This window comes from Phalacrocorax carbo, chromosome 2 (assembly GCF_963921805.1).
Source record: "Phalacrocorax carbo chromosome 2, bPhaCar2.1, whole genome shotgun sequence".
NCBI classification, from domain to species: domain Eukaryota; kingdom Metazoa; phylum Chordata; class Aves; order Suliformes; family Phalacrocoracidae; genus Phalacrocorax; species Phalacrocorax carbo.
In genome coordinates, this window is record NC_087514.1 from 43,930,886 (window position 1) to 43,955,946 (window position 25,061).

A 25,061-nucleotide genomic window follows, 5' to 3' on the forward strand; every position below is an offset into this window, starting at 1 on the left:
GGTTTTTGAGTGTTTTTTGACACATGCCATATAGAATATTAATTGTTGTAGGGGTTATGACCATCAGACAACTAGTGGCACCTGACCTTCCCCAGTCAGTGATCAGGACAGCAATTTGCAGCCCAAGTGCTGCAGTAGCTTTGATACTTTCAGTGAAAGGTTGGTTGCAACTCTGATGCTTAGTAGGATGCCAGTGTTTGGATCATGGATATGTTCAGGTCATCTTGTGCTTGGCAGATCGTATTCCAACAAGCAGGCTTGCCTAGTTGATTCTTAGTATTTGGAGTTAATAATAGGGTGCTGAATTGATGGAGGAAAGCCCTTTCAGCTAGGGGAGTTTGAAAATTAAATTCATTGGGTAGTGGAGACTGAGATGCTGTAATTGGGAAACTCGCATGAGAACAGTGTTTCAAACAGTTTTGCCTTCCTTGATAAAAGTGCTATACTTTGTAGTAGATTGACTTCAATAGGGAGACACCTCTTTAGAATGAAAGCTTAGTATCCACCAGGCTAGAAAGTATTTGGAAATCTGGGGAAAAGCAAAAACCCAGGTATTTGATTTTCTGGAAGACTGCTTATATTCTAGGCTGTTAGGAAATAGCAGAGCTCTTCTTTCTCCTTTAGGTTTTCATGGCCTCTTCTTTGGTCTGCTTCAAGGAGAACCATAACAGCTGCTTTTCACAGTGGTTATTAGGTGAAATGCTTGAAGGAACTGTACATGGTGCCCAGGTTCAGGTACTTGTGGTCTCTTGTGGTTCAGCTTAGAAGCCCTGGAGAACAGACTTCTGGTGACTATGCCCTCTCCTAGGTATGTAGGTTGCCCGAGATAACAGCTGAACCTGTTGCAGCCTCATCTGGGAGAGAATAGCTTGCTTCCTATTGAGAGGAATGGAGAGGCAGGACTAGCTTATGTCTGCGAAGTTTCCCTTACAGCACACGCAGCCAAGATGAACAACAGGCTTTTGTGTGGAAGTAGCAACACGTGGAAGACTTTGTATGGACTTTATTCAAGCATAATTGATAGGATGAAGAGTACTGTTCCTCTGGAAAATGACAATATTTAGTCTCTCATTTCTCTCATTCTGCTTTCTTGATCAAAAAGGTACATCCATTTTTACGCAAGCAGGTGTTGGAATACTGAGATATAACTAGGGTTTCAAAGTTTGTTCCCCCCAGCCCCAAATCTCTAACCGTAATGGTGGGGTGCTGAAATGAACTGTATCCACAGGAACTGTCAAACTGAAAAATTTTTATGGGGTGTTACAAGCCAGGATACACTCTGATAATGTATGGTAACATGATGAGGAGCAAATAACTGCTTTATGTTGAATGCTTTTTCAAGTCTGTCATCTTTTACCCTCTCCCACTTTTTACAGGAAAATCATCAGCGGGTTTGTATCTTCTTTGATTATGCAAAACGTGGTAAAAACACTGCATGGTCCTATTTTCTGCCAATGTTGAATCGACAAGATCTTTTCACTGTGCATATGGTAAGTTTTAAATGAACCTGTCTCTGAAGATGGTAGAGAAGAATGCTTGTTTTATTTTTCTTTAGGAGGTTTTGGAGTTTGAAGCTAAACTACTGCCTGGACTGGAAAGTTTTGGTCTTGCAGTCCAGATGAGTCATTCTTACTACAAGCTTCAGTTGACCACACTTTAAAAAGAAAAGTTACATTGTTTATTGACTTCTTTTTTTTTCTGGGAGGTTACAGCAAGTTTTAAAGGCTCAGAGAAGAAAGGATTTTTGAATTAAGCACAGTAAGACATAACTAGAAAAATAACTTTTGTCACAACTGTCATTCAATGCTCTTCATGCTGTACAAATATTAGAATTTAAATTCTTATCCTGTGAAAGGGAAATATCTTTACTCTCTCATACGCTCAAATTACTATAACGCCACTTGAAATCTACTTAAAATGGTCTGTAAACATACTGGGGAAGAAATAATGTCTGCTGTTGTGCTGGGTTGACCCTCGCTGACAGGAAAGCTCCCACCCAGTTGCTTGCACAGCACCCTGCCAGTGGGACTGGGGAGAGAATCAGGAGGGTAGAAGTGAGAAAACTCATGGGCCAAGGTAAAAACAGTTTAATAAGTGAAAGGGAAAAAAAGAAGGGGGGGGTTAGAGCCCAAAACAAATTCAGCAAAAACAAGTTATGCAAAAGCAATCACACAACACCAACAGACTGATGCCCAGCCACTATATCTCTTTGGTCAGCTGTCTCACTGTGTCCTCTCCTGGGCTTCTTGGCTTGCCCCCCATCTCCCCAACCTACTCAGTGGAAGTGTAGTGTGAGAAGCAGAGAAGTCCTTGATGTTGTGCAAGCACTGCTCAGCAACAGCTAAAACTCTGGTAGGTTATCAACACTGTTTTGGTCACCAGTCTAAACTGCAGCATCGTATGGGCTGCTACAAAGAAAATTAAGACCATCTCAGCCAAGCCCAGTACAACCGTGTGCATGGTATGGTATCTGCTGTTCTTTGAGCCACTGGGTGCTGCTGGTGTATGTGGAGTAACTTTTCTGGAATTCTTAATATTCTTCTGTCATCTGTGGTACAAACTGGCCACTTCATCTCAGTGTTTTTTTTTTTTTTTCCTTGGGGAGAAAAATACTACTGTAAATTCCTAATGGAGACCATAGATTCCACCAATAAAACATGTATTATGGCTTGAAGAGGGAGAAAACAGCATGAGTAGGGATTGTTCTTCACTGCATATGTTTATGCTGGCATGGTATAGTAGAATCAAATCAGTGGCTCAAACTACAAAGCCACATACCTGGCCCATGTTATGCTGTGGTGGCAGTGCTGGCACAAGGAATTCCAGGCAAGTCGTGCTGTTTGCCCTTAGGTGTGGCCGGTGCAACTGTGTTTGGGGCTGTGCTGTGACTTGAACAGTGAGCTGGCCTGCTTGCAGGAAAAATGTCAAGCCTGATTTTTTTTTTTTTTTTAAATCTGACTGATTTGCTGAATGGTGGTGGAGTCAGGTTACTTGGTGCAGCTGAAGGAAGCTGTTGGTGTTTGCTTTTTGATTGGTGGTTTTTTTGTTGGTTGATTTTTTTTGGTATTGCTGCTAAAGACCCATCTTGCAAAACTGTGGTCTGAGCAAACTCGGGCAATATTGACTTCGCAAGTGTGCAGGTAAAGTGTAATTTTTAGACCCTTGCAGTGCAAACTAATTAATCTGCCTAGAATGGTGGCTTTCAAATACATAGTGTAGAAATTTCTATGCCTAGTTCTTCTCTGCTCACAGATGTGTTATTCAGATATTGTTTTCTTTGTGTACTGCAAAAATATACAAATAAGTTTACAAGTCACGGAGAACCTCATGTAATGTGAATCCACTTTAAAACACTAAGTTTGCTCCCTTGTTGTACCTTTTAGTACTCTGTTCATATTTTCTTTTAAAGCACATAAGTGTGTTTCAAAACAAAGTTTTAGGATTGTGTTGTTTTTGTTGGTTCCCCCCTTTACTATACACTCTGGAAGACTTTTGCTGCCACATCATTGCATCTGCATAGACAGATTAAAATACTTGTCCTCTGGGTTCAGGCTCAAATTCTGCTAGGCATGAATGGTCTCTTACTCAGAGGTTAACTCAGTTTTAACTCAGGAGCATGGTAAGCTAGTGATCTAATATCTCATGTTTTAAAGATGCATGCAGCCAAATAACCCTATAAAACCCCTTCAGAAGTGGATTTGATGCATTTCAATGTAAAGATCGTTGTTCCAGACTCACTCATAATCCCTCTAGAAATCAGTGGTGCTGCACATCTGAATGCAGTACAGGGTAAAGGTGCCTGGAATAGCCTCCCCACTGCATCACGGAGCTGTATGCAGGCAAACCAACCCCTTCCTCAGTAGCTTCTTGGTTAGACTACCTCTTTATAGATAAGCTGGCTCAAATGTTTCTGCAAATAAGCTACAGGCTGCAATATAGAGTTACTTCAAACATAATTTGGAAAGGCTGGCATAGAAATATACTCTTGTTATATGTATCCTTGTCCCAGAGGCATTATGAAAAGTCTTAACCTGACTGCATTTTTACTCCTCAACTTCATTCTTAAATTTTACCTTCCCTTTTGGTTTTCTACTCTTCTTTTTCTGGGATTGAAACTTCTTTCTTCTTGAAGATGACCTGCTTCAGTTTAAGTACAGAAAACTTTAATACTTTGCAGTCATTTTTGTTGGCATATGCTGTAGTTGCTTAAAGTAAGCCTGCTCATGTATGTGTTAGGCTATTAAGTGTCTCACTGCTGATGAATTTCTGACTGTAAGTGTCCTATAGCAGTAGCCCATTGATTGCTCCCCCTGTTGCGAGTTCTTTATTAGTGCCATGTGAACTTCATCAGAGACAGGTGTCCGATAATGCTGTGAAAATATACCACTTACTAGGAAGCAGAAGCAGCAGAAAGCTGAAGAAACAAAATTACTAGGCATGAAGAGTCCCCTACATAGAAAACAGGTATATTTCTACAAAATGTCATCTTTTACCTGAACTTGGTTTCCAGAGCTTATATAATTTTTCATTGAATCCTGAAATTGCCACTTTTGGAAAAAAAAAAATTATTAATTGCATTCTCTTTCAGGCAGCAAGAATTATTGCCAAACTGGCTGCATGGGGGAGGGAACTTATGGAAGGCAGTGACTTGAATTACTATTTCAACTGGATTAAAACTCAGCTCAGTTCACAGGTAAAAAGCTACTTCTGTTTAAACATTACAGTGACTTTGGAAACTTTTTTTTAAAGAATGTGAATATATAGATGTGCAGGCAGGAGGGTTTTTATAATTTTGTTTTCTTTCTTTAAAAATGAAATTTTACTTTGTTAATTTAAAAGCTAAATATCCTTTATTCAAACATGTACTTTTTAATTTAATATTTTATATTTCCTACTCCAGTCTTGAAATTTAAATGAAAATAAAAAATAAGGCTTTTTGCCTGTTGTGTTGGTAAGTGTTTATTTTCTTCTGGACGCTGAGAAAACGCATGACGAGGGTTTTTTGCCTCCCTGTGTTGTTTGTTTCTCAGAGCTTTTTGCTAGGAAGAAAAACCACATGGCAACAGGAAGTGGATATCAAAACTTTTTTCCAGTTTACTGTAGAACAAAGCTTCTACTTCTAGTCCTGTCACTTGAAACTGAATAAATCCTGACTTATTTGGACAGTGTTTGTATGCCATTAGCTCAGTATGAACTGCTTACTGCTGGCTTCTCCTTTGTATTCATTTTTGGAGATTTTTCCCTTGAATCCTTATCAAAACCCAGCGATTTGTCATTCTGTTGTGGCAGAAGTGGATTCTGGAGAGCTGACAAATGTTCAGTAGGTTTAGTAGGGATATTTTTTTTGCTATAGTTTTCCAGATGGGGCTTATTAAAAATCAGTTTTATTTTTATTCTGGAATAGGAATCTTAAAGTTGGAATTTCCTTCAGAAAGATTCAAGAGAATGGTTTTCAAATTCTAAGATAAAGATGGATAAAAGTCTTGAGTAAATCCACGCTTAAATTAGGAAAACAAAAAATGAAAAAAAAAAAAAAATTAAATTTTCATATACCAGGATCAGCTCCAAGCGTATTTTTCTAGAACATGACAGTGAGTGTGGGAAACAAATACAATATATTATCATAATATATTGGGCAGAAAAAGTATCTAATAGAGTCTTAATCTTTCCTTTTATGACTACAGCAAAGGGAGAATTGAAAGAAACTTGGTAACAATTTTTCTGTAAGGATGAAGAACACCTCTGATTTTAAACTTCTGGTTTTTTTGCTAGAAGCTACGTGGTACAGGGGGTTCTGTGGAAACAGGAGCAGTCTCCACAAGCGATGTGAGTATATCTTTGAAATCCGTCAATTTCCTATTTTGGGCAGGTGGTATCCACTCCTCAGATTAAGGTGCAGAGCTGTTCTGGTGTCGGTAATAGAAAGTACTTGGAATCAGAACTGTACGACAACAGAGTGCCAGGTGATGGCGCCAAGAAACAAAAGTATTTTTAAAACACTGGTTTCACAGAAAATGCTGGCAGTGGAAGTCTGTATTTTACAAATTGGTTTGGTTTGTTAAAAATGTAGATATATCTAGCATCCTCTTTGTTAAAACTTTAAAAAATTTTGTGCAATTAATGTAATATTTGAACAATACTGTCTGTTTAGCACTGAACTGTCTGACTGGTAGAAGTAACCTGAGACTAAGAAGCTTTTGGCTCTTGTAATGTGCAGAACTTAGCTTCAGTATTTGTTGTGCCTTTTCTAATGTTGTCCCTCAAACTTCTGCAGCATGAAGATACAAGAGTACTTTCAAAGCTGTAAGCTTTTCATACGTGAATAGTCTAAATTCAGGGGAAAATGGATTGTCCTTTTCTCATCAGTATTTATACTGAATTTCATGTAGCTGTAATGGCTGTTGAGCTTGGAGATGAACTGTGGCAGTACAGGAAACGCAAGTCGTCATCATAACTGGACTTCCTATTTTGTTGTGGCATAACGAGGCGGTTTATCATCGCTTTTGAATGTGGAGTAGGATTCAGTTTGGTCTTTTGTTCCTTTTGCAACCTGAAAGTGTTCACAGTTTTTCAGAAAGACTCTTAAATTAACCACCTGACCAGGGTTTAAAATAGGAAAGACGAAAGACTGTTATGCATGGCCACAGATAGGGAGTAAAATTATGGCCTGAGTATAGAAGTTGGAAGTATTTCATGTGCAGTTCTTTAGGCCATACTTTTAGGTTTTGTTAGGCTGACAGCCCTCTGTCATAGAGCCGTAAAACAGTAAATAGTTCTACAGCACACACCACTACTCGTTATGGATCCATGAGTTCTTCTAACGTGCTTAGAAATCTGTATTTATTGTACTGTAGCACTTCATGGATGTACCGTACTACTGCAGGGTCCCAAAGCAGCAGAACTGATAGTGCAGGTTATGTTCTAGGGTAATTAAGTTGGGTAAGTATTGTCTTGACTTTGTTAATGTTCTGATTTCAGTTTCAGGTCTTGTTTCAGATCTAGCTTGTGCAGGATTTCCAAGCAGGTCCTGGCTAATTTATTTCAGAGTAAATTAGAGATGCAGTGGTAACATTTTATACAGGAAATGAGGGCTGGGATCCATTACAAAATTTCAATTAAAATAGTGTTGAAAGGGAACGGTTTTATGACAGACTCCTTAAAAACAAAACTCCAAGTTCAGTAGTACGCAGGTTGGTGATGCAGATATTATTAAGGGCAGGAGGGCCGTTGGTGTGTTTATAGCTGTTTTACTTTCATGGTGTGTGAGAGTGAATACCTACCCAGGGAAATGTTCTGTATGATGATTTGGGCCTAGATGATCAGACTTAGTTTTTTACATAAAAGTCTTGGTCTCTGGTGAGAGACACAGAATGAATTCATCTTTATTTTAAATTCTGTTTATTGTCTCTTCTCTTCTTCTCTTCATATGGGATTGCCTACACTTCCTTACTCCGTTAAATGTTTGAAAGGTTTGACCTTGTATTATGTGAGTGATCTACCATAAGATCTTTCAAGACACTTGGTAACGAAGGTGGGCTTATAGGAAGGAAACCCCAACATTTTATCAGCAGCATATAATAACAGAGTATTAGTGAAGATAATGCCAGAAGCTGAGCAAGAAGAGAGGGGGGGAAAAAAAAGCCACTTCTCTTGTACCTTGGGATCTTTCTGTAGCTGTGCTGGGAGGGACAATGGGTTTGACCAAAACCCATTTTTGAACTGCAGCCCATCTTATGTGTTACTGCACAAAAAATACATGCTTTTAGAGATGAAGAGCTATTTAATGATTCCATCTTTGACTGTTTATATAGGAGTCTGAATGAAAATAGAATTCAGTGGCTCATCTCAGTGTTTTCCTGATGGGAAAGCTTAAGTCTCGTTATTCTTTTCCTAGCACAGTATACTGTGCTAAGCTTTTATTGGAAAGAAGAAAAAATTAAAATGCAAAGCTAAACTTTGAGGATGATTTTGCGTACTTGTTTTTCTAATTTTTTTTTTTGTATAAATATACATCTCATTATGATAAGCATGGGACTTTGTGGCACATATGTAGGAAACATGCAATTGTAATGACACCACTGCTGTTTTGAATTGGAGAGTGGGAGTGGGAAGAACCTGAGTTCAAGATTCCTTTTTCTACGATGACTTCTAGGAAACTTCTTCAAGCTTGGTAACCAGTTTGCTGATTTATTTCCCAAAGTTCGCTCAATAGAATAAAAATTGACTCTGTGGATGAAAGGGCTCTGGCAGTATAATCAAAGAGAAGACAGCCTTCGTTCATAGATACTGAAAGAAGGCATATTCAAATAGGCTATAAAAATCTTTTATGGTAATGTAAAATGGTATCACTGCATAACACTTCTTTCCTACTCAGAACTCTCTTACATTTATACTTTGCTTGCCACCTTTTCTTGTGCTATTTTGTTTTTTCTTTTAAATAGGGGGATGTAAAGCATTTATAAGAGTGAGCCGGTTTAACTCAAGTGTCACTGAAGAAATGTGTGTTGAAGTATGCCAGTAAAGCCTAGTTTGGATAACTGAACTTCAACACTTACTACCTAACTCTTCATGTAAGAAGTGATGTGTTCTTCTTTTCACCCAGAGTTCCCAGTATGTACAATGTGTTGCTGGATGTCTGCAGCTGATGCTCAGGGTCAATGAATATCGCTTTGCGTGGGTAGAAGCAGATGGAGTAAATTGGTGAGTGTTTATTTCAATTTATATGGATATACTCACACTTACAATAGCACATTCCCCAGTGACCCTTTTGGAACAGAACTCTCTTGCAAAAGACAGCTGCTCTGTTTGAGTACAAAACCTATTTGTTTTCAAACATTAATACAGTCAAACAGACAAATGAAACTTGCAGATATAGGTACCAATGTTGAGGCTTTAATGCTACTTTACTCTTCATGAAGAACTGCTTAAATAAATATCTGAAGGGGAAGACAGCCATGTTTCTTCCCCTGAAGATGCTCTGTTTTTTATTTAATAGAACAAGGCCTAACAAAATGAGTTTCTGCTAATCTTCCTTGTCTTTCAGTTTGGAGTTGTTCAGTCTGAAAATATTAGCAAAAGGAGAAACATGTTCTAGAGCAAAGCTCAAATTTTTTCCACATATGGCTTCAAGTAGATCATTCTTTTATCCAGATTCTCCTCATAAAGAGCTCTGCATAAGGGTATGATGTGGTTGCTCATCTTATTTAAAAAAATGCTTGTCTATAAATAATTTTTCTGCCATGCGTGCCTCTATTGGGGATGGTGGCTATACAATTTGCACTTCAAGAAAAAAATACCCTTGTACTCTGAAATGGAGAAAAGTCAAAAGTTGCCAGTGAAGTGAAAATTCAAAAGATGTTCATGTGCATCAAGATGCGAAACAAACTTTTTCACCAAGGGAGCTTTTTAATAAACTGTTAAAGCGCTACAGTAAGCCTGCATTTCAACAGGTTTGAATTTGTCTTAATATTGATAGCAATGATCTTGAAAGTAGATAATTTTTTTTAAATGGCATTAGCTTTTTTGGAATGGACCTGTAAATTTCATATTAAATTTTCAAAACTTCAGCTGAACAGAGCTTCTGCATGATTTCTTCTTGGAGATCTTGTGACATTATTTCTTTTCTAGCAGCGCTTTGTATATCTGTGGTGTGTTATATATATATAACCTGTTTTCTGCGAACACACTTGTTAAATAATGCTTCAGCTCATTTCAGACACTCCTGTGTAAGGAAGCAAGTTCAGTTTGTGTAGATTTTGTTCTGTCTGTTTACTCCTCTCTTTCTTAACTCTCAAGGAGTAGGTATGTGTTTCTCTGTTTCCCCTAGAATGACAAATAAGCTCTAAACATACCCATAGAAAAAGTCTTGGTGAACCTGAAGATGGATACAGTACCACATCAATTCACATGGGAGAAGCTGCTTTATGGCTGTAAGGCTAAGGAGGAAATAACTATATCTTTAAAGTATGGCTTTCTGAACAAGCTGCTTGTACAATGATAAATACTGGTACAGGATACTGTAAAGCTCTTTCCAAAAAGTTCTTGTTAACCATTTCCTTTATTGTTTCAGGGTGCAGCAATGCCATCTCTGCAGTCATTATTTAAAAACTAAATGTATACTATGTTAATTTTTCAGTATCATGGGGGTCTTGAGCAACAAATGTGGCTTCCAGCTCCAGTATCAGATGATCTTCTGTGTGTGGCTGTTGGCATTTAGCCCTCAAATGTGTGAATATCTCCGTCGGTATAATATTGTTCCAGTGCTCTCGGACATTCTTCAGGAATCTGTTAAAGAGAAAGTAACTAGAATCATCCTTGCAGCATTTCGGGTAAGTGTCTGTTGACTGCAATCGCACTGAGCTTCTCTCGAAGGAGTAGGTCTCAAATGTTGCTGAGGCACAGCTATTTCTGCTAGACCATGTCAGTAAACTGGACCGAAAGCTTAATTCTCCCTTTCTTGTGAACTGAGTTTTGCTACAGGTAATATACATGCTATTACAACCAATAGATGTCTGCTATTCAGTGTTTTAAAATAAGATTGACTAAAAAACCTGATGTTATCACGGACACTAGTGATTTCCCTTCTTTAGTTAAAAATTCTTTTTTCTACTGGTACTAGTATAAAACACTATCATTACTAATACCTGATAAATTTTGCCTTACAAAGCTTTCATTAAGGAATATTATTTAAAACATGCATATGTTTGTCCAACTGACTGACCTAGAAATTTTTATCTGCCAGTCCAAAAATCTCTTCTTGGTGGCTCTGTCAAGTTGAATGAGAATATTCATGTAAGAGTGATTAGTCGACTTATTGTGTCCACATTGCCTGAAAATCACTGGCCTAATTTAAGATGATTTGGAGTAACTGAGCACCAAGGAGTGATGTTTTCATTGTGAGAGTACCAATTTGTGTTCATGGATGCTAATTGTGCATGTGCATGTAGTTCTACATGCATGCTTGTCAAGTGTTTTGCATTTAATACAGGAGTCCTGTAACAACTTGTAATCCTATTTTAAAACAGGACTTGTATCCTGAGTAGGAGATGTAGATCTTGGAAACTATTTGTTTTCCTGGATGTTGATTGTGTTCCAGCAGCAGGTGTCCCAAGTAAATTAGGATGGGGAAAGGGGAATTGTTGCTTACTGACTTGCTGATTAGCAATAATGAGCTGTGTGAAGACGCTTACTCTGTGACTTAAATGGCCTCTCTAGCCAAAAGCATCTGCCACTTTGAAAAATTTCTGGATAAGGTAGATTGTAAGAATATGCTATTTATCCTGTTGAAGGAGGCCAGTGGCATGAGGTATTCAGTAGGGGCTATTCTTACTATGTATCTGTTTTGGTGTTCTTCAGGGCCTTAATGTTAGTATTAAGCATGGATGTAAAGCAAGACAGCTTGGAGAGAAAAAAAATTGTTGAGGGGGTGAGCAGTTCATATTCAATTTCTTCCAATTCTGAGGTCATAAAAAGTAGGAGAAATAATTGCTAGTTCTTAGATTTAGTGTGTTTTGCAAGAAGAGACAAAAATGAAGCAAAGTTCTTTAAATAAACAAAGGCTAAGAAAGAATAAGATGGTTCTGTTACAGGCTTTGGGGAAATCAACTCAGTTTTTTCTTTCTCCAACATTGAAGACCAGTGTTGGCATGAAAATGAGGTTATAAACTGGCAGCCAGGAAATAATAGATTAGAAATCAGATGTCAGAGCTGTGAGCCGTGAATCAAAATTGAAACAGGTAGCAGAGGCAAAATAGCCCTTCTGCTGTGTGAGGCCACAATATCAGTTTGGTTTAAAAAAAAAAAAAAAAAAAAAAGGTGAATTGCATAAAGGGCTAGGCTTGATGATTCCCCAGATCATCCCTCCTGCCTGTGCATTACTGAAGGTATGCCATGAGTCTTGACAACTTGCATACATCTTCTCTACTGCTCGATGTCTCTGAATTTGATCTGTTTCACCTCTTTGGCAAGTTAATTGCCTGAAGTAGGTAACTGTAATTTTTTTTCTATAAAGCATCAAGTATCGGGTACTTCTGTACTTTGAATAACTTTCCCTCTTTACCTATTAAAATGTTTTTTTCCCCTCACTTTTTGTACTCTTATTGTCTTTTATATCTATTTCCTACCTATAACTCATTTTATACCTGAAGATTTTTTTATCGCTGAGTATTTTACTGATCTATTCTATTTAGTAATGTGTTCCTGTTTGTACTTTCCTAATATATCCTTTCAATTTCACTATAAAAAGCCTGACTATCTTACTATGGTACGAGATAGGTAATAATATTTGGAGTAGCTTCCACATCTGCCTATAATTCTCTTAACTAGGAGTTCTCTGGAAACTTTATCTACCTGCTCCTTGAACTTCTTGAATTTTGTCTTTCAAGATTCATTATTTGTTCTCTTGCTCTTGTTAGCACTTCTAACTCTAAGTAATTTAGCATTACTTTCTGTAAATTACCTTATACTTCTCAGTTCTCTTACTGAAATAGAAATGGGGTGGGTTTTTTTTGCACATTAAAGCTAATTGTATGTGGCTATTAAAAGCAGTAATGACTTATTTTCAGTATGCAAGTTTTAACATTTATTTGCAGTGTTCTGCCTTACTAACTAATATTATGTCTGATATCTTAGAAACGTTAACTGTAATGGTTCTCTGACGTGAATGAAAGTAGTGCAGTCAAATTCCTTCTGTATGCTTTCATTGCTTATTTCTGGTAGATGTTAAGGCTTATTTATATAAATGCCTGTTCTGTTTGTTAAGGACTTTGTCTTTTATATGGAATTCATGTTTTCAGCTTTATCAAAAAGTGCAGGTGGCTAGCTCTGAATGACATAATTTGAAGCTGATTAAACTGAGTAGAAATCTAATGAATAAATGACATTAGAATTTGACTATTACATTCTGTGCTTGTTATGCCAGTCTTCCCAACAATCTTCTGTTTGAATAAAAATATCTAGTTGAAATATTCCCAAATTCAGAAGCTGATCTAATCCAGGTGGTAATTCTTGAGTTGTAAAGATGACTTCAGGTTTTTTTTTTTGTTCGGTGTTTTTTTGTTTGTTTGTTTGGTTTTTTTTAGGGTTTCCTGCTTCATACTACTGCTGCACAGAAAGCTAAAATGATAATCCCAGATAAAAGTAATTGTTGATGGCACAGGCTCTGGGGTTTGGGATATAAGCTTGCCTTTTTTTTTTTTTTTTTTGAATAGTCTTTGTAGTCCACCTGACTTGATGTGAAAAACGACCAGAGCAGGTGAAATAATAATACTTTCTAGTATTGAACGTAGCGTACCATCTGGGAGGGAAAAGGTTTAAGTGACCTAAGCTTGAATGCAGTGGCGGTTGTGCTTTTCAGCCCATACAGTTGCATTACATCTACCTTGCAAGACAGAGCCTTTTTTCTTTTTTTTGTTTGTTTGTTTGTTTGTTTTTTTAAAGTTCCTCTTTACCTACTGTAGTGACAGATATGAATACTCCCCGGGTGTAGTAAAGGTCAGTCCTAGGCAATTTATGCTAGTAAATGTAGGTGTAAAGCAGCCGCTTTACACAGCAGCAGATGTGGCAGACTCATATTTTACTGCTTTGGAGAGATTATTTCAGGAAGCGGTCAGTTCTGTCACTTACTAAATTAAAAAGTGCTAGTAAGAATTTCTTAAAAATACCGCTTTGTTTCAAGGAAGTTTGTTCTTAAAACAAACAAAATAAATAAATTTTTACTTTCCTAGAATCTGTTAGAGAAGTCTACTGAGAGAGAAACTCGCCAAGAATATGCTCTTGCCATGATTCAGTGTAAAGTTTTAAAGCAGCTAGAGAATTTGGATCAGCAGAAATATGATGATGAAGATATAACTGAAGATATCAAATTTCTACTGGACAAGCTTGGTGAGAGTGTGCAGGACCTTAGGTATGCTTTGCAGTGTGAACCTTAAAAAAATGCAATTATGCAAACATTGGTAGAACTTTTATATTTTTTTAAGGCTAAATAACATACAGAATTATGATATGTAAATGCTAGTTGATAAGGTATAACTTACAGAGATGCTGGTTCTATATAAAAGTTTACTGTTCTAAATATCTACAGGCTGAATAGAAAATAAAACTTCACTTTTGGATAGGTGATCTTTGTAACTGATAAATTGTTAAAGGACTTCAGAGGGATCTCATAGGAGTTCCAGTCTAAGCTGAAGACTACTAATTAGAATACACTTTGCTGTCCAGATTAACGCAAGTTTTTGCTAGCATTTACCTAGCTCTTGCTCTTGTGCATAAATTGAACTGCATATTGTAGTTCATGTCAAAGGTTTAATTAGATAAAAGGCAAGAACTAGGATTCTTGGTTGGGGAAGTTCAAACCTAGAAAACAAGCAAAACAGCAAATTAAATTCCCAAATGCTGTGGTTGTGTGGCTTGTGTTTTTCCTTCCCCGCCCCCTCCCCGAATTGTGTTTTGGGGTAAATGGAGGAGTATGTTTGAAAACAAGTTGTTTTTTTTCTTGCATTTCATGCCTTTCCTTATTTTTAAAGTGTTGAACTCAGAGGCAGGGCACAGCTCACATGCTATGCTGAAAGCTGATTTCCAAATGTGCATAGCAAGTTGTGCTCCAGCTTTGTCTTGCTAGGGATCGGCTTGGGCATGCAGTTCAAACTCTGTACTTAGAAGCTTAGCCAATATTTCATTTAGGTCTTTTGTGTTGCAGCTCCTTTGATGAATACAGTTCTGAGCTCAAGTCAGGAAGACTGGAATGGAGTCCTGTACACAAGTCTGAGAAGTTTTGGCGGGAGAATGCTGTAAGACTAAATGAGAAGAATTATGAACTACTCAAGTAAGTGTTAAAGTCTTGAATCACATGATTCTTTAATATTTTCTGTGTTTAACTGGACCTATATCTAATACAGGTTTTACATTTCAACATGAAGTAGTGTCTAGAATGAAAGCAAGTCAGAACATCTTGCTATTTTTGAATGTATGGTCTTTACTCATGTGTGGTTTGTTTTGTTCAAAAGTAAAATTTTTATTTGCTTTTACTGGTCAAAAATGTATTGATGATGATAGAGGGAATATCTCTAGCTTAATTTGTATGCAAATTTGTGTCATTGTCTCTTTTCATGCTTTCACTTGAAAAACAGCTATACTAATAGATGTAATTAAAAACGTTTTAACAGTACCTTAGTCTTGTGTTGTATGTTATTGTTGATCTGAGTGATGAACTCAAGTCTTGAATACTTGGGGGTTGTAAGTTGTGGTACTGTTCCACAGAAAATCTGACTTGCTGCATTACGTTGCAGTCTGTCTATTTTGTCTTGTTTGGTGGATGTAGATTTTTAGATGAAGTGAAGCTGAATCTCGTCTTTCCTTCTGGAGTCAAGGACTTATTTGCTAGCTTCTGAAAGTACGTACTCAAAAGACGTCTAGGTCTTAAACAGCTTGTAGGAACTCTTAGCTGTTTAGCTGCATTGTCATTAACTGACAGTGTGTGTTATTCTTCCTGTTCAGTATTTGCTAGTAAGTCCCAGACCTAACAGAATTCAGGTCGAATGGAGCATGGACAGGTAGAAGGTGTGGCAAGAGCAAGTTGATCCTGAGCTTTACGTGCATTTCAGTCTGCCCTGAAACCTCACCACAAGAAGTCTGATAAATTAATTCCTCCCTAAGGGCACATTGCTAAATATGTAGGATTATAGACCTAGAGATTTTAGGTGCTGCCAACTGCAACATGAAGTTGGTATTGAGACTTGGTATTTCCTGTAGCAATTGCAATGTTTTGCTGTATTCATCTCTCTTGGTTCTGGGGCTGTTAGGTAAATTTATTGTGCCTGTGCTGCCACAAAGACAGTGACCTACAATAGTTCCTTTAAACACCCCACCCCCTCCACCCCCCAAAAAACCCCCAAACCCAAAATCCAAATGAAAAAACCCTCACCACCACCCTCTCTGCCCCCCATCCCCCCCACCAGTATGGTGGGGAGACTCTTGCACCTCAGAACTTTTTTTTTTTTGCATTATAAGGCATTTGACAGCCAATTCTTTCTTAATTTTTTTCCTGCCTTCCGACATTATTGACTTCTTAAGCAAGTGATGCTGGACTTGTATTTTGTTCAATAATATTGTATGATTCTTCAGTGTCTTCTGCTTAGTGTTATGGTTCAAGTTTCTGCTCCTTATTCATGTCCAAATTAAGAGTTCTTTTAAAATGGAAAGTGCCTCATCTGTCACTTTCTGGCCTCTAGGGAGGCAGTGGCTGTGGTAATGTAATTTTACCAGAACGTTCTTTTTTTAATTCCAAATGAATTTTTAACCTACCTAAGGTTTTCAACTTGTTACTTACTTCATGTGATTAGACTATGTTTGCCATTTCACTAAGTATAGATGAATCTAATTTTCCAGTGATGTGTGTTTAACCTTTTAAACTTCTTAGTGCCTAACCTTCATATCTGTGTCATTTTTTTTTTTTCCTCACCTCCTCATTACTGGCTAGAGAGCAATATTACTGGCAGCTGGCTGTTTTCCACTAAAAGCAATTAAACTATTTAATTCAGAAATGAAGACAATATTAAGAGTTGAGAAACTGTTTTCTAATTCTTACAGCTCTGTATTTCTGTTCATGCTCACAAAATAACTAATCTATGAAATTAAAGTCAATGACAAGGTATAGCTTTCATCATCTCAGTCTCTTAGGACAGAACTGCTTTTCAGACCACAGAAAAAGTTGATGGTCTTGAACTGAGAGAGGTTCACAGTTGCACTGAACAAAGGACTGTGTGCTGCTTTGTTCTTCACTGCTAGGATGCCTTTTAATTTTTAAATGACTCTGTATAACAGTGTTCTGCATAAAATTCTGCCTTTTTTATCCTTCTGGCCTGCACTGAGCAAGGCTACAGTTCTGAGAGGAGCAGTAGATTTGGGGAAAGTCTTATAGATAGTAAGCTTGTCACATACATCCTTGCTGTGTCACAAGCAATGTGGCCTTATTGCTTTCTGAATCCGTAATGCGGGATCCTGAGTGCAGGAACTTAGAACAGCATGGAAGCATAACTGGTCTATTGTATACTAGAAGCAGTGGCATCTGTTGGCCTTGTGTAGGCTTTGTGTTTGTGTCCCACTCCTGTCCCAGTCAATAAATATTTATACATTTGGTTAGTACAGCTTATCTTGAACTCAAAGCTGTTGGTTTTGAAGCCAACGTATAAAAAGAGGAGATATTTTGTAAACCTTAGTTACAGGTATTTGTAGATGTGGCTCACTAAATTCACTCTAGTAAATGCTTTTAATCTGTAATTAGGGCAGGATCTCCATTGTTTTAAGTGTTACTGTGTGTTTTGAAAAAGTTCTATTCTAGCTTGGGTGACTTGTAAAGTATTTTTATGGTTACAGGCTTTGCTATTTTAAGTTATCAGTGATTTAAAGAAACAACAATGAAGAAAACCCAAACAAAAAACCTCAAGCCAAAACATGCGATTTGATTGTTTCAAATCCTTTCCTAGAATCCTGACAAAGCTTCTGGAGGTTTCTGATGACCCACAAGTGCTGGCTGTAGCTGCGCATGATGTGGGAGAATATGTACGACACTATCCCCGTGGGAAACGGTAAGAAAAGTGCCAATATGCTGTAACTCAAGAGACTAGCTAGCATATATACTTCGTCTGTGGCTTTTTTGCTTATTTATATTAAAATATGCTACATAGGGATTGCAGGTTATGCTTAAGCTTAATCCACTGGAGGGGTGAGAAAACACAAACTAGATCAGATGAGAAAATACAGACTAGATCTTTGACTTAATATATTTCAGCATGTCTTAACTGTCAAGAGTGAACAGTGACGACTTTATGTCTAAAGAAGTCTTGAATAAGTTGTTAGACTAAAGCAGAAGACATGCACCAGAATAAATTGGAAGAGCTACCAAGAATTTAATCAACCTATCGTTTTTACCCTCTGTTATGACTATTGGGCTATAATTACTGGACTTACAGTAAGGATGGACTATTTCAACAGTGATTAAGTTTTTGTGATCTAAGACTACTGAGACAAGATTTTTCTCACAAACAATTGTTATTGTAATTTCAGTGATGCTAGCACAGATTCAGTTATCACCCTTCTGTTTTAGCATGTTTTGGTGAAAGTGTTGATGTTTACTGTAAACCTGAATTTCTGTCAAAAAGTTCAGGCAGAGATTGCTATATTTTCTTGCTCTGTTTTAAAAGCCTGTGAGCAAAGTTGTTTGAATAACTGCATGTCTAAGGTAAAGAGACAACTGAAGCAGAAAGGGGCCTTTGGTTTTTGCAGGAATCATGCTCATCAGTCACCCAACGGGACATGCGACTTAATTTTTGTAGCAAAGAAGTGGTCTGTCTCTGCTTTCTGCATAGGGTTTAATGGGGAAGATGAGAATAGTCTTCTAGGCTTGTTGGGAATTTCATGAACACCTCTTGTGCAGACTGCTGTCTTGACGGTAGTAGAATCATGAACAACAGACTGAAACTTCATGTCATGTATATGCTAGAAAGATTTCCCTCTACAGAGACTCACAGTCCTTGTAGTCTTGTAAGCAACTTGAACTGAAGTTATTTTTAGATTCTTGGAACAAATTAACTGTTTTGTAGGTCCACTAAGAAAGGTCAGAGGTGTTCAGTGTGTACCACTTGTACTGAGCAGTGCTGCGTATTTGCTAATTAGCTCCTGTGTCTTCCAAAAGAGATTTATGACAACTGGTATTTGGAAGGGAGGCAAGATACCCTCCAATGAGGTGGAAGCACTTACTGCTGCCTCAAAGTGGCAAAGCCAAAGGACTAATACTGGTTGCTTCTGCTTTGAGTTGCCCTATGTCCAAAACCATTTTATTAGGCATTTGCCATACTCTTCAAACAACTTGCACACATCTACCCAAATGTGCCATAATGCTTGGGCTAGTATGGTCATGCAGTTGCTGGACCAAAGGTACGAAGTCAGAGGAGTGGATCAACAGGACCTGTATCTCTCTGTAGCTGGAAAAATGTACTGCTGGTGGGACCACAGCTCTGCTTAGCTCCCAGACTGCTAAACCTATTCAGAAGTGTGCGAACATTCAAAAGGAGCGGTCATCAACAAATAAGTGTCCTAGATAGTATTCTAACCCACGTTCTTCTGTCAAATTCTAGTACTTTAGCTGCTTTCTGCTTATGAACTTGGCTTATTTACCTTTCTGTCCTGATGGACAAACTAAAATGCCTCAATCTCTTTTAAAGAATTCCCTTTGTAATCCACTGTACTTTTACAAAGGACAACTTCAGCAATTTTAGGACTAAAAGCTTAAAATACCTAAGGACTGTATGTCAGTTCCCACGTAATAGTCCATTTCTTACCTTGATGTTTTTTGATATATAGTCATTTACTGCTCCCACGCCTGGTTGGCATTTCACACTATCATTGCATGACTCACTTTGAGAATGGATTCTATTCGTTGATTTAGAAGAATAAGAGAATCTAAATGTCTTAAATACTTTTTTGTTTCCTTTTAAGTGTTTATCCTCAACTCTTAACTGTGTTGTCCTTCAGCCGTCGAAGGTTGCATAGGTGAATTAGAACCTAAAACTTCTTAAGTTTACCTGCTGTGCACAGCGGAGACCTAGAGTTACAGTTCTGGCTAACCTTTCCCTTTGCCTGAGAAAAGAAAACGTTTGTTAAACTAAATACTACATTTTTGCTTGGCTGTTCTCTGATGTCAGCTTAAGTAATTTTAACTCACCTTTAAAATTGAACATCGTGGACCAAATCCTCAAGGCAGTAGCACTGTGGGCTTCTAATGAGCCTCACCAACATGCATTTTCTGACAACATAGCAGCAGAAATAAAGTACAGCATTGGTATTTCCTGTCACTGAGAAGAAACCCAGACTGAACCCAGCCTCCAGTACAACTTTGATGTGGCCCAAGGGTAACTGCTATAGAGGATCAACACGTTCAATCACGTGAATGCTATGAACATGGATTTTATGTTTTGCATGTACAAGAGATTGACACCTAGAGCCATTCCCTCCTTTAGCTCGTGGTTCAGAAACAGCTTAAATGTATTCCCTTTTTCACCTTGGTCTGCTTTTAGATATGCAGTGTGGATTTTATATTAATATTTTCTGTTATAACAGTCTAAACGGTTCTCATTGGTCTTCATCTTCTGTTTCCTCTTTCTCCTTTTAAATGGGTCATGTTAAAATCTGGCTTTTCAGCATCCAGAAGCTTGTTTGAATTGCCACTGTTTCGGCTTAGTGCACTGTTATTATGGGGAACAATCCCTGCAGAAGATGTACACATACTCTAACTGCCCCACTGGGCTCTGTAACTGCTGTAAAGTAAAGAGAAGTTGAGAAGAGGGAAAACAGAATGAAAAATAGTGTTTTGAGCAGGGTTCACTGGGAACCTTCCTTGCAGTTGCTTACCTTTCGGTCTAAAACATGGATGGGAAATGATTTGTACCAGCAGGCTGTGTTATAGAAGAACGGTAATGCTGTTCTTTGACTCTTCATATTCTCAGCTATAATTTCAGTGATGTACTGTCATATCAAATACTCTATTTCCATTTGTGATTATAGGATTTTAACATTTCATTTTGTTTCTTGTGTGCTCCTAGCATAAGGAAGCTTTTGAGTTTAATGCCTTTTTTAACCTCCTTCCAATTTCTGAAAAGTCAGTCCTCTAATGAGGAACAAATTTTTGTTTGTGCTTCATAGTCTTGTCTTTGCAGTAGTTTTATATTTAACACATGATTAAAAATGTGAGGCAGCCTAAGGCAGGCATAAAGGGGTTTTTTGAATGTTATTAGTAATAACTTCTTGAGTTCTTGGTGAGGATTTTCCAGCTTAAAACAGTTGCAGTTTTCTGAATGCATTCCTGTTGTATGAAACATCCTCCTGTGTTTTAATACAGTTGGGAAATAATATTCCCTGTGGTCTCCAGGATGGTTTTGACTGAGTTATAAAATGAAATGGGATATTCTATTTTTCATCTCTCTGCTACATCTTTATACTGTTCTGTGGTTTACAAAAACATGTTGTGTTGTGCAGCAGTAATGCATTAATTTGGCCATGAAATGAACAGTAATAGAAGCAGACAGCCAATGCAGGCTTAGAATGATGGGATAGCATCAGGTTAAGAGTAACGCAAATGATAGCCGCTTCACAGGATATTGTGTTTAACTACTCAGTGACTTGTGAGAGAACCGATGTAAAAAACCATGCAGGTCAGTGAGTAATCAGTGTATATATTCCTTGCAAATTCTCTCCAGACTTTTTGTTATAACAGACCAAAACACTGCCTGTAGAGACTGATCTGGATGGTGATACTTTTTCAGGTTTTAAGTGTGTCGCCTTCCAGTTTTTTAAGAAATTATATATTCATGACGTGGTACAAAGTTTCATCAGTGTTTCACATGGGATTTGGTATAGCTATTAAAAGACTATGGTGAAGTTTGTAGTGAAAGATGCAGCTCAGACATACTGTTTTTTCTGGAAATGGTAACTTAACAGCCAGTTCTACATCTTGTGCAAGAGTAGCTGTGGCTCCAGTACAGTTTGAATGGCCAAAAGCACTATCAGGAGTACCAAGTGGCTGGTTTAATAGGTGTTAGTGTGACTACAAGCATTTTTTTTTTTTCTGGATTAGGCAGTGCTGGACTGTATTGGAGCTTTATTCTTGCAAAAAATGGAATGACCTGGTTATCATCAATTTATGGGGGGGGGGGGGCACTACCTCCTCCTAAGTAATAATCAATAGTGCTGTACCCTGCCAACCCTCTCAAGCTAATATTGCATTCTTTAGCAAGCTAGGTAAAATAAATAACTCTGAAAAGGGTTCCTTCCTTGACTGTTGCTGTTTGTTTCAAAATTTATGGAAGTAGGTAGTGAGTAGCAAACAGAGGAGTCCAGCACAAATACTTCCTGATATTGTAAATTCTTAAAAACAAACAAAAAATCTAAAACAACCCCCACAATTAAAAAACATTCAGTAGGTAGTATGAGAGATCTGCATTTGTAACATGTCAAATAAGATGTATGTGTTAGGAAATAAATATTTTAATAGAATAAATATTATGTGACTTAAACTTAACCTCTTAATGCCCTGAACATGAAGAGGTTGGATAGGATAGCTACCCAGAAGCTGAACTAATGTCAAAGAAACTGCTTCCCTCCTCTCTTTCAGAGTGATTGAACAACTTGGTGGTAAACAACTGGTAATGAACCACATGCATCATGAAGACCAACAAGTTCGTTATAATGCACTACTGGCCGTGCAGAAGCTGATGGTTCACAACTGGTATGTGAAGATTTTTTATCATACTACTAACAGTAAGAAATACTGGGCTGTGGAGAATGGATTCAAGACAGCAGATTTCTTTAAGGGGGGAATAATATTTTAATGTGGTAAGACTGTGGTTCTTAAATGATAGAACAATATGATGCTTATGTGTAAGTTCTTCGGTAGTTTTTATGATTGTTTTTGTTGCACTTGAATCGAGTAGCTTGACCTTGCATGACTGAATGTCATGAGTAATTAACTTGAACAATATATTTTAACTTACTGGAACTGCTTAATATTTAACACAAGCTGTAATTTAGGCTTGCAAAACTACAGTCTTCAAAATGTTAAGGATGTGCGTAGGTATTTTAGCAAGCTTACTTAATCTCAGCTGAAGGAATCAGTAGTTTGATGTAGTTGGAAGAGTTGATGCTTCAAGTACTTAATTGGCTGTTGCTTTGCAAAGTGCATGCCTGACCATTCTTTTGTATTGTTGTTCTTTGCTTTAGTCTTTTCCACCACTCTATAGTGTTATTTTGATGTTGCCATTTTGAGGGGTGGAAGTACAATTTTTCTTGAGCAGAAAAATTGTAGCAGAAGCTTATGGGTTGGTTTCTTACATGAAGTTGAAAATCGCTCACTGGTATCTTTCAGCAATTGCTGAGAATAGCATTTGAAGTGAGTTTTTTCTTTCATTGTTTGTTGACTAGTTCTCTAATAAAGCTCCCAAACCCCTGAAATCCTGGCATGTTCTGCCACAGAACTTGCTGGTGGGTGATGCTGCCTTTCCAACAGAGTACAGGACCTTTATAATGAAGCGTTGAAGGGCTGAAGTCTGAAAAACTTCAGTGTTCACGTAACAACTCTGTGTAACTTGCCAAACTAATTAGGTACGGAAAGCATAAAGCATGGAGAGTTAAAACCCACTAATTAGGAATTCTTAATCTGATTGTTAATTATTTCACCAAAGCTCATATTTCCAACTTGGCAATGCCTTAGAGAAAGATAAAATGCAACAGTACATCTGAGTACATTGGAACATAGATATTGAGATAAAAACAACTAATTTAATTTTGAACTTAAACAACCTTTTATTTCTGAAAAGCTTGGTGCTTGGAAGTACCTATAACTTCTGTCAGTTTTTCCCTTCTGATACAATGTGATCTTTTTAAAAGGCTGAGAAGTGATGATGCTAACAGTATGAAAGTGGTAGGGGAACAAGGTTTACCAAGCACATTCTGACAGGTTCAAGTCACCTACTTGCCATAGAAGACAGGCTAGCAAGGCTCACAAAAAGCTCCTGTCCCCTCTCCCTGCAGTGTATTTTCTGTAAAACAAAGCTATTTTTCTCCATTTTCTTCTGAAGAATGAGTTTTAACTCTCATGTGTGTTATAACAGTCATTTTATCCTGCTTCCTCTCTCTGTCATACTGTAGGAACCATCTATAGCAGAGAATACACATTTAAATAACCTACTGTGACACATCCAGAGTTAACGTTCTCTACCTTTAAGGAGTACTTTGGTAAATAGCATTGAATTTGTGACTGTGTGGAGGTGGAGACTAAACGTGTGGTCATGTGCAGCCTAATTTTGGGGTAGTACTGTATATTGCACTCCACCCTGCTTCTTAGTTTGGTGATATGCTGCTTTTTTCACTATGCTGTTCTGATATATTTGGAGCATTCTGAGTATTATAAACCAGCTGTAGTTAAATGGAGATTACGATGTGAAAGGCTTAGTTACAGAATTTGCCTTCTGCAGGGGAGACAGGTCTTATTTCATGTGTGTTCTGATGTTGGAAATCTGGTAATAAAAGCACAAAACTCTGGTCTTTCTCCAGCACAAACCTCACTGGTAGTAAAAGTTTTCCTGGATGCTTAACCTGGCTTTTCCTCTGTTTCAGTTTAAGCATACTAATTTTAAAAAATATCACCTCTGGTCTTCTAGGTTTGTCTTGGTTTTCTTCTTTTAATGGCATGAACGTTTCTATGCCTGCTTTTCACAGTTTGCGAACCTTTAGACTTGAGACTAAGAGAGATTGCCATTACATCTGTTTCAGGTCTTCAGAGGTGTCAATAAAAAGGACCTGTATGTTAATGCCGTTTTCAGATTCATATTGTCATTTCTGTAGGGAATACATTCTTGTTTAATTCGTATTAGAACAAGCCTCTGGGACACATTGTCCTTGGCTTGTATTTACCAAAACAGCATTCCCTCTGGAATGGACATCAGATAGCTTGAGCTAAGGAAATGACATATTGTTTGTACCTGGGAAGGCAGATCTGTCTTTGTATAGATCTGTCTTTTGATGTGTGTCAGGAGCATTTCTGTTTCATAGCTTGTGTGGGGAGAAGAGAGCAGAGTCCCCTGACTGGTACACAGTGCAGTTCAAATGCCTACTTATTTAGATTTGTTTTGTCATAACATAGATTACTCAGAAAATTGAAGGTTTTGCTTACCTTGCTTCCATGTGTTTTGAAGTTCCAGTTATTTCACTCAAAGCAATTGTTTTTTTCCTTGAATTTGACTGGCAGGGAACAACTCTTCATTAGCACCTGTGACACATACATGACAGAGGCAGTCAGGCTCTTTCTAGATCTGGAGGCTAACCAAGAGAAGGGTGAGAAAATAAGGGCTTGATCTGCCAGGTTGAGGCTTGGTGCAAGTGCTGTGCCTGGAGCAGCAGAGTAAGGAAAAACTTCTGGTACCTGAACCAAGGGAGTAGGGAGTGTCATGGGGCAGCTGAAGTGGTGTTCTTAAAATGCAGCTCTATCATTAGACTGCTAATAACTCAATGTGGAG

At 37.8% G+C, this 25,061-nt stretch overlaps 1 protein-coding gene across 1 annotated transcript in view; it reads left to right on the forward strand.

The window, feature by feature from the left end:
• Positions 1 to 25,061, forward strand: part of ATP6V1H (ATPase H+ transporting V1 subunit H) — a 50,380-nt gene that overhangs the window by 14,735 nt on the left and 10,584 nt on the right. Inside the window, exons 5-13 of the mRNA XM_064442724.1 lie at positions 1,377 to 1,490; positions 4,589 to 4,693; positions 5,773 to 5,826; positions 8,603 to 8,700; positions 10,136 to 10,328; positions 13,725 to 13,903; positions 14,696 to 14,821; positions 17,481 to 17,582; positions 22,163 to 22,276. Of these exons, the coding sequence (XP_064298794.1) occupies positions 1,377 to 1,490; positions 4,589 to 4,693; positions 5,773 to 5,826; positions 8,603 to 8,700; positions 10,136 to 10,328; positions 13,725 to 13,903; positions 14,696 to 14,821; positions 17,481 to 17,582; positions 22,163 to 22,276 (1,085 nt within the window). The remainder of the gene's footprint in view (positions 1 to 1,376; positions 1,491 to 4,588; positions 4,694 to 5,772; positions 5,827 to 8,602; positions 8,701 to 10,135; positions 10,329 to 13,724; positions 13,904 to 14,695; positions 14,822 to 17,480; positions 17,583 to 22,162; positions 22,277 to 25,061) is intronic.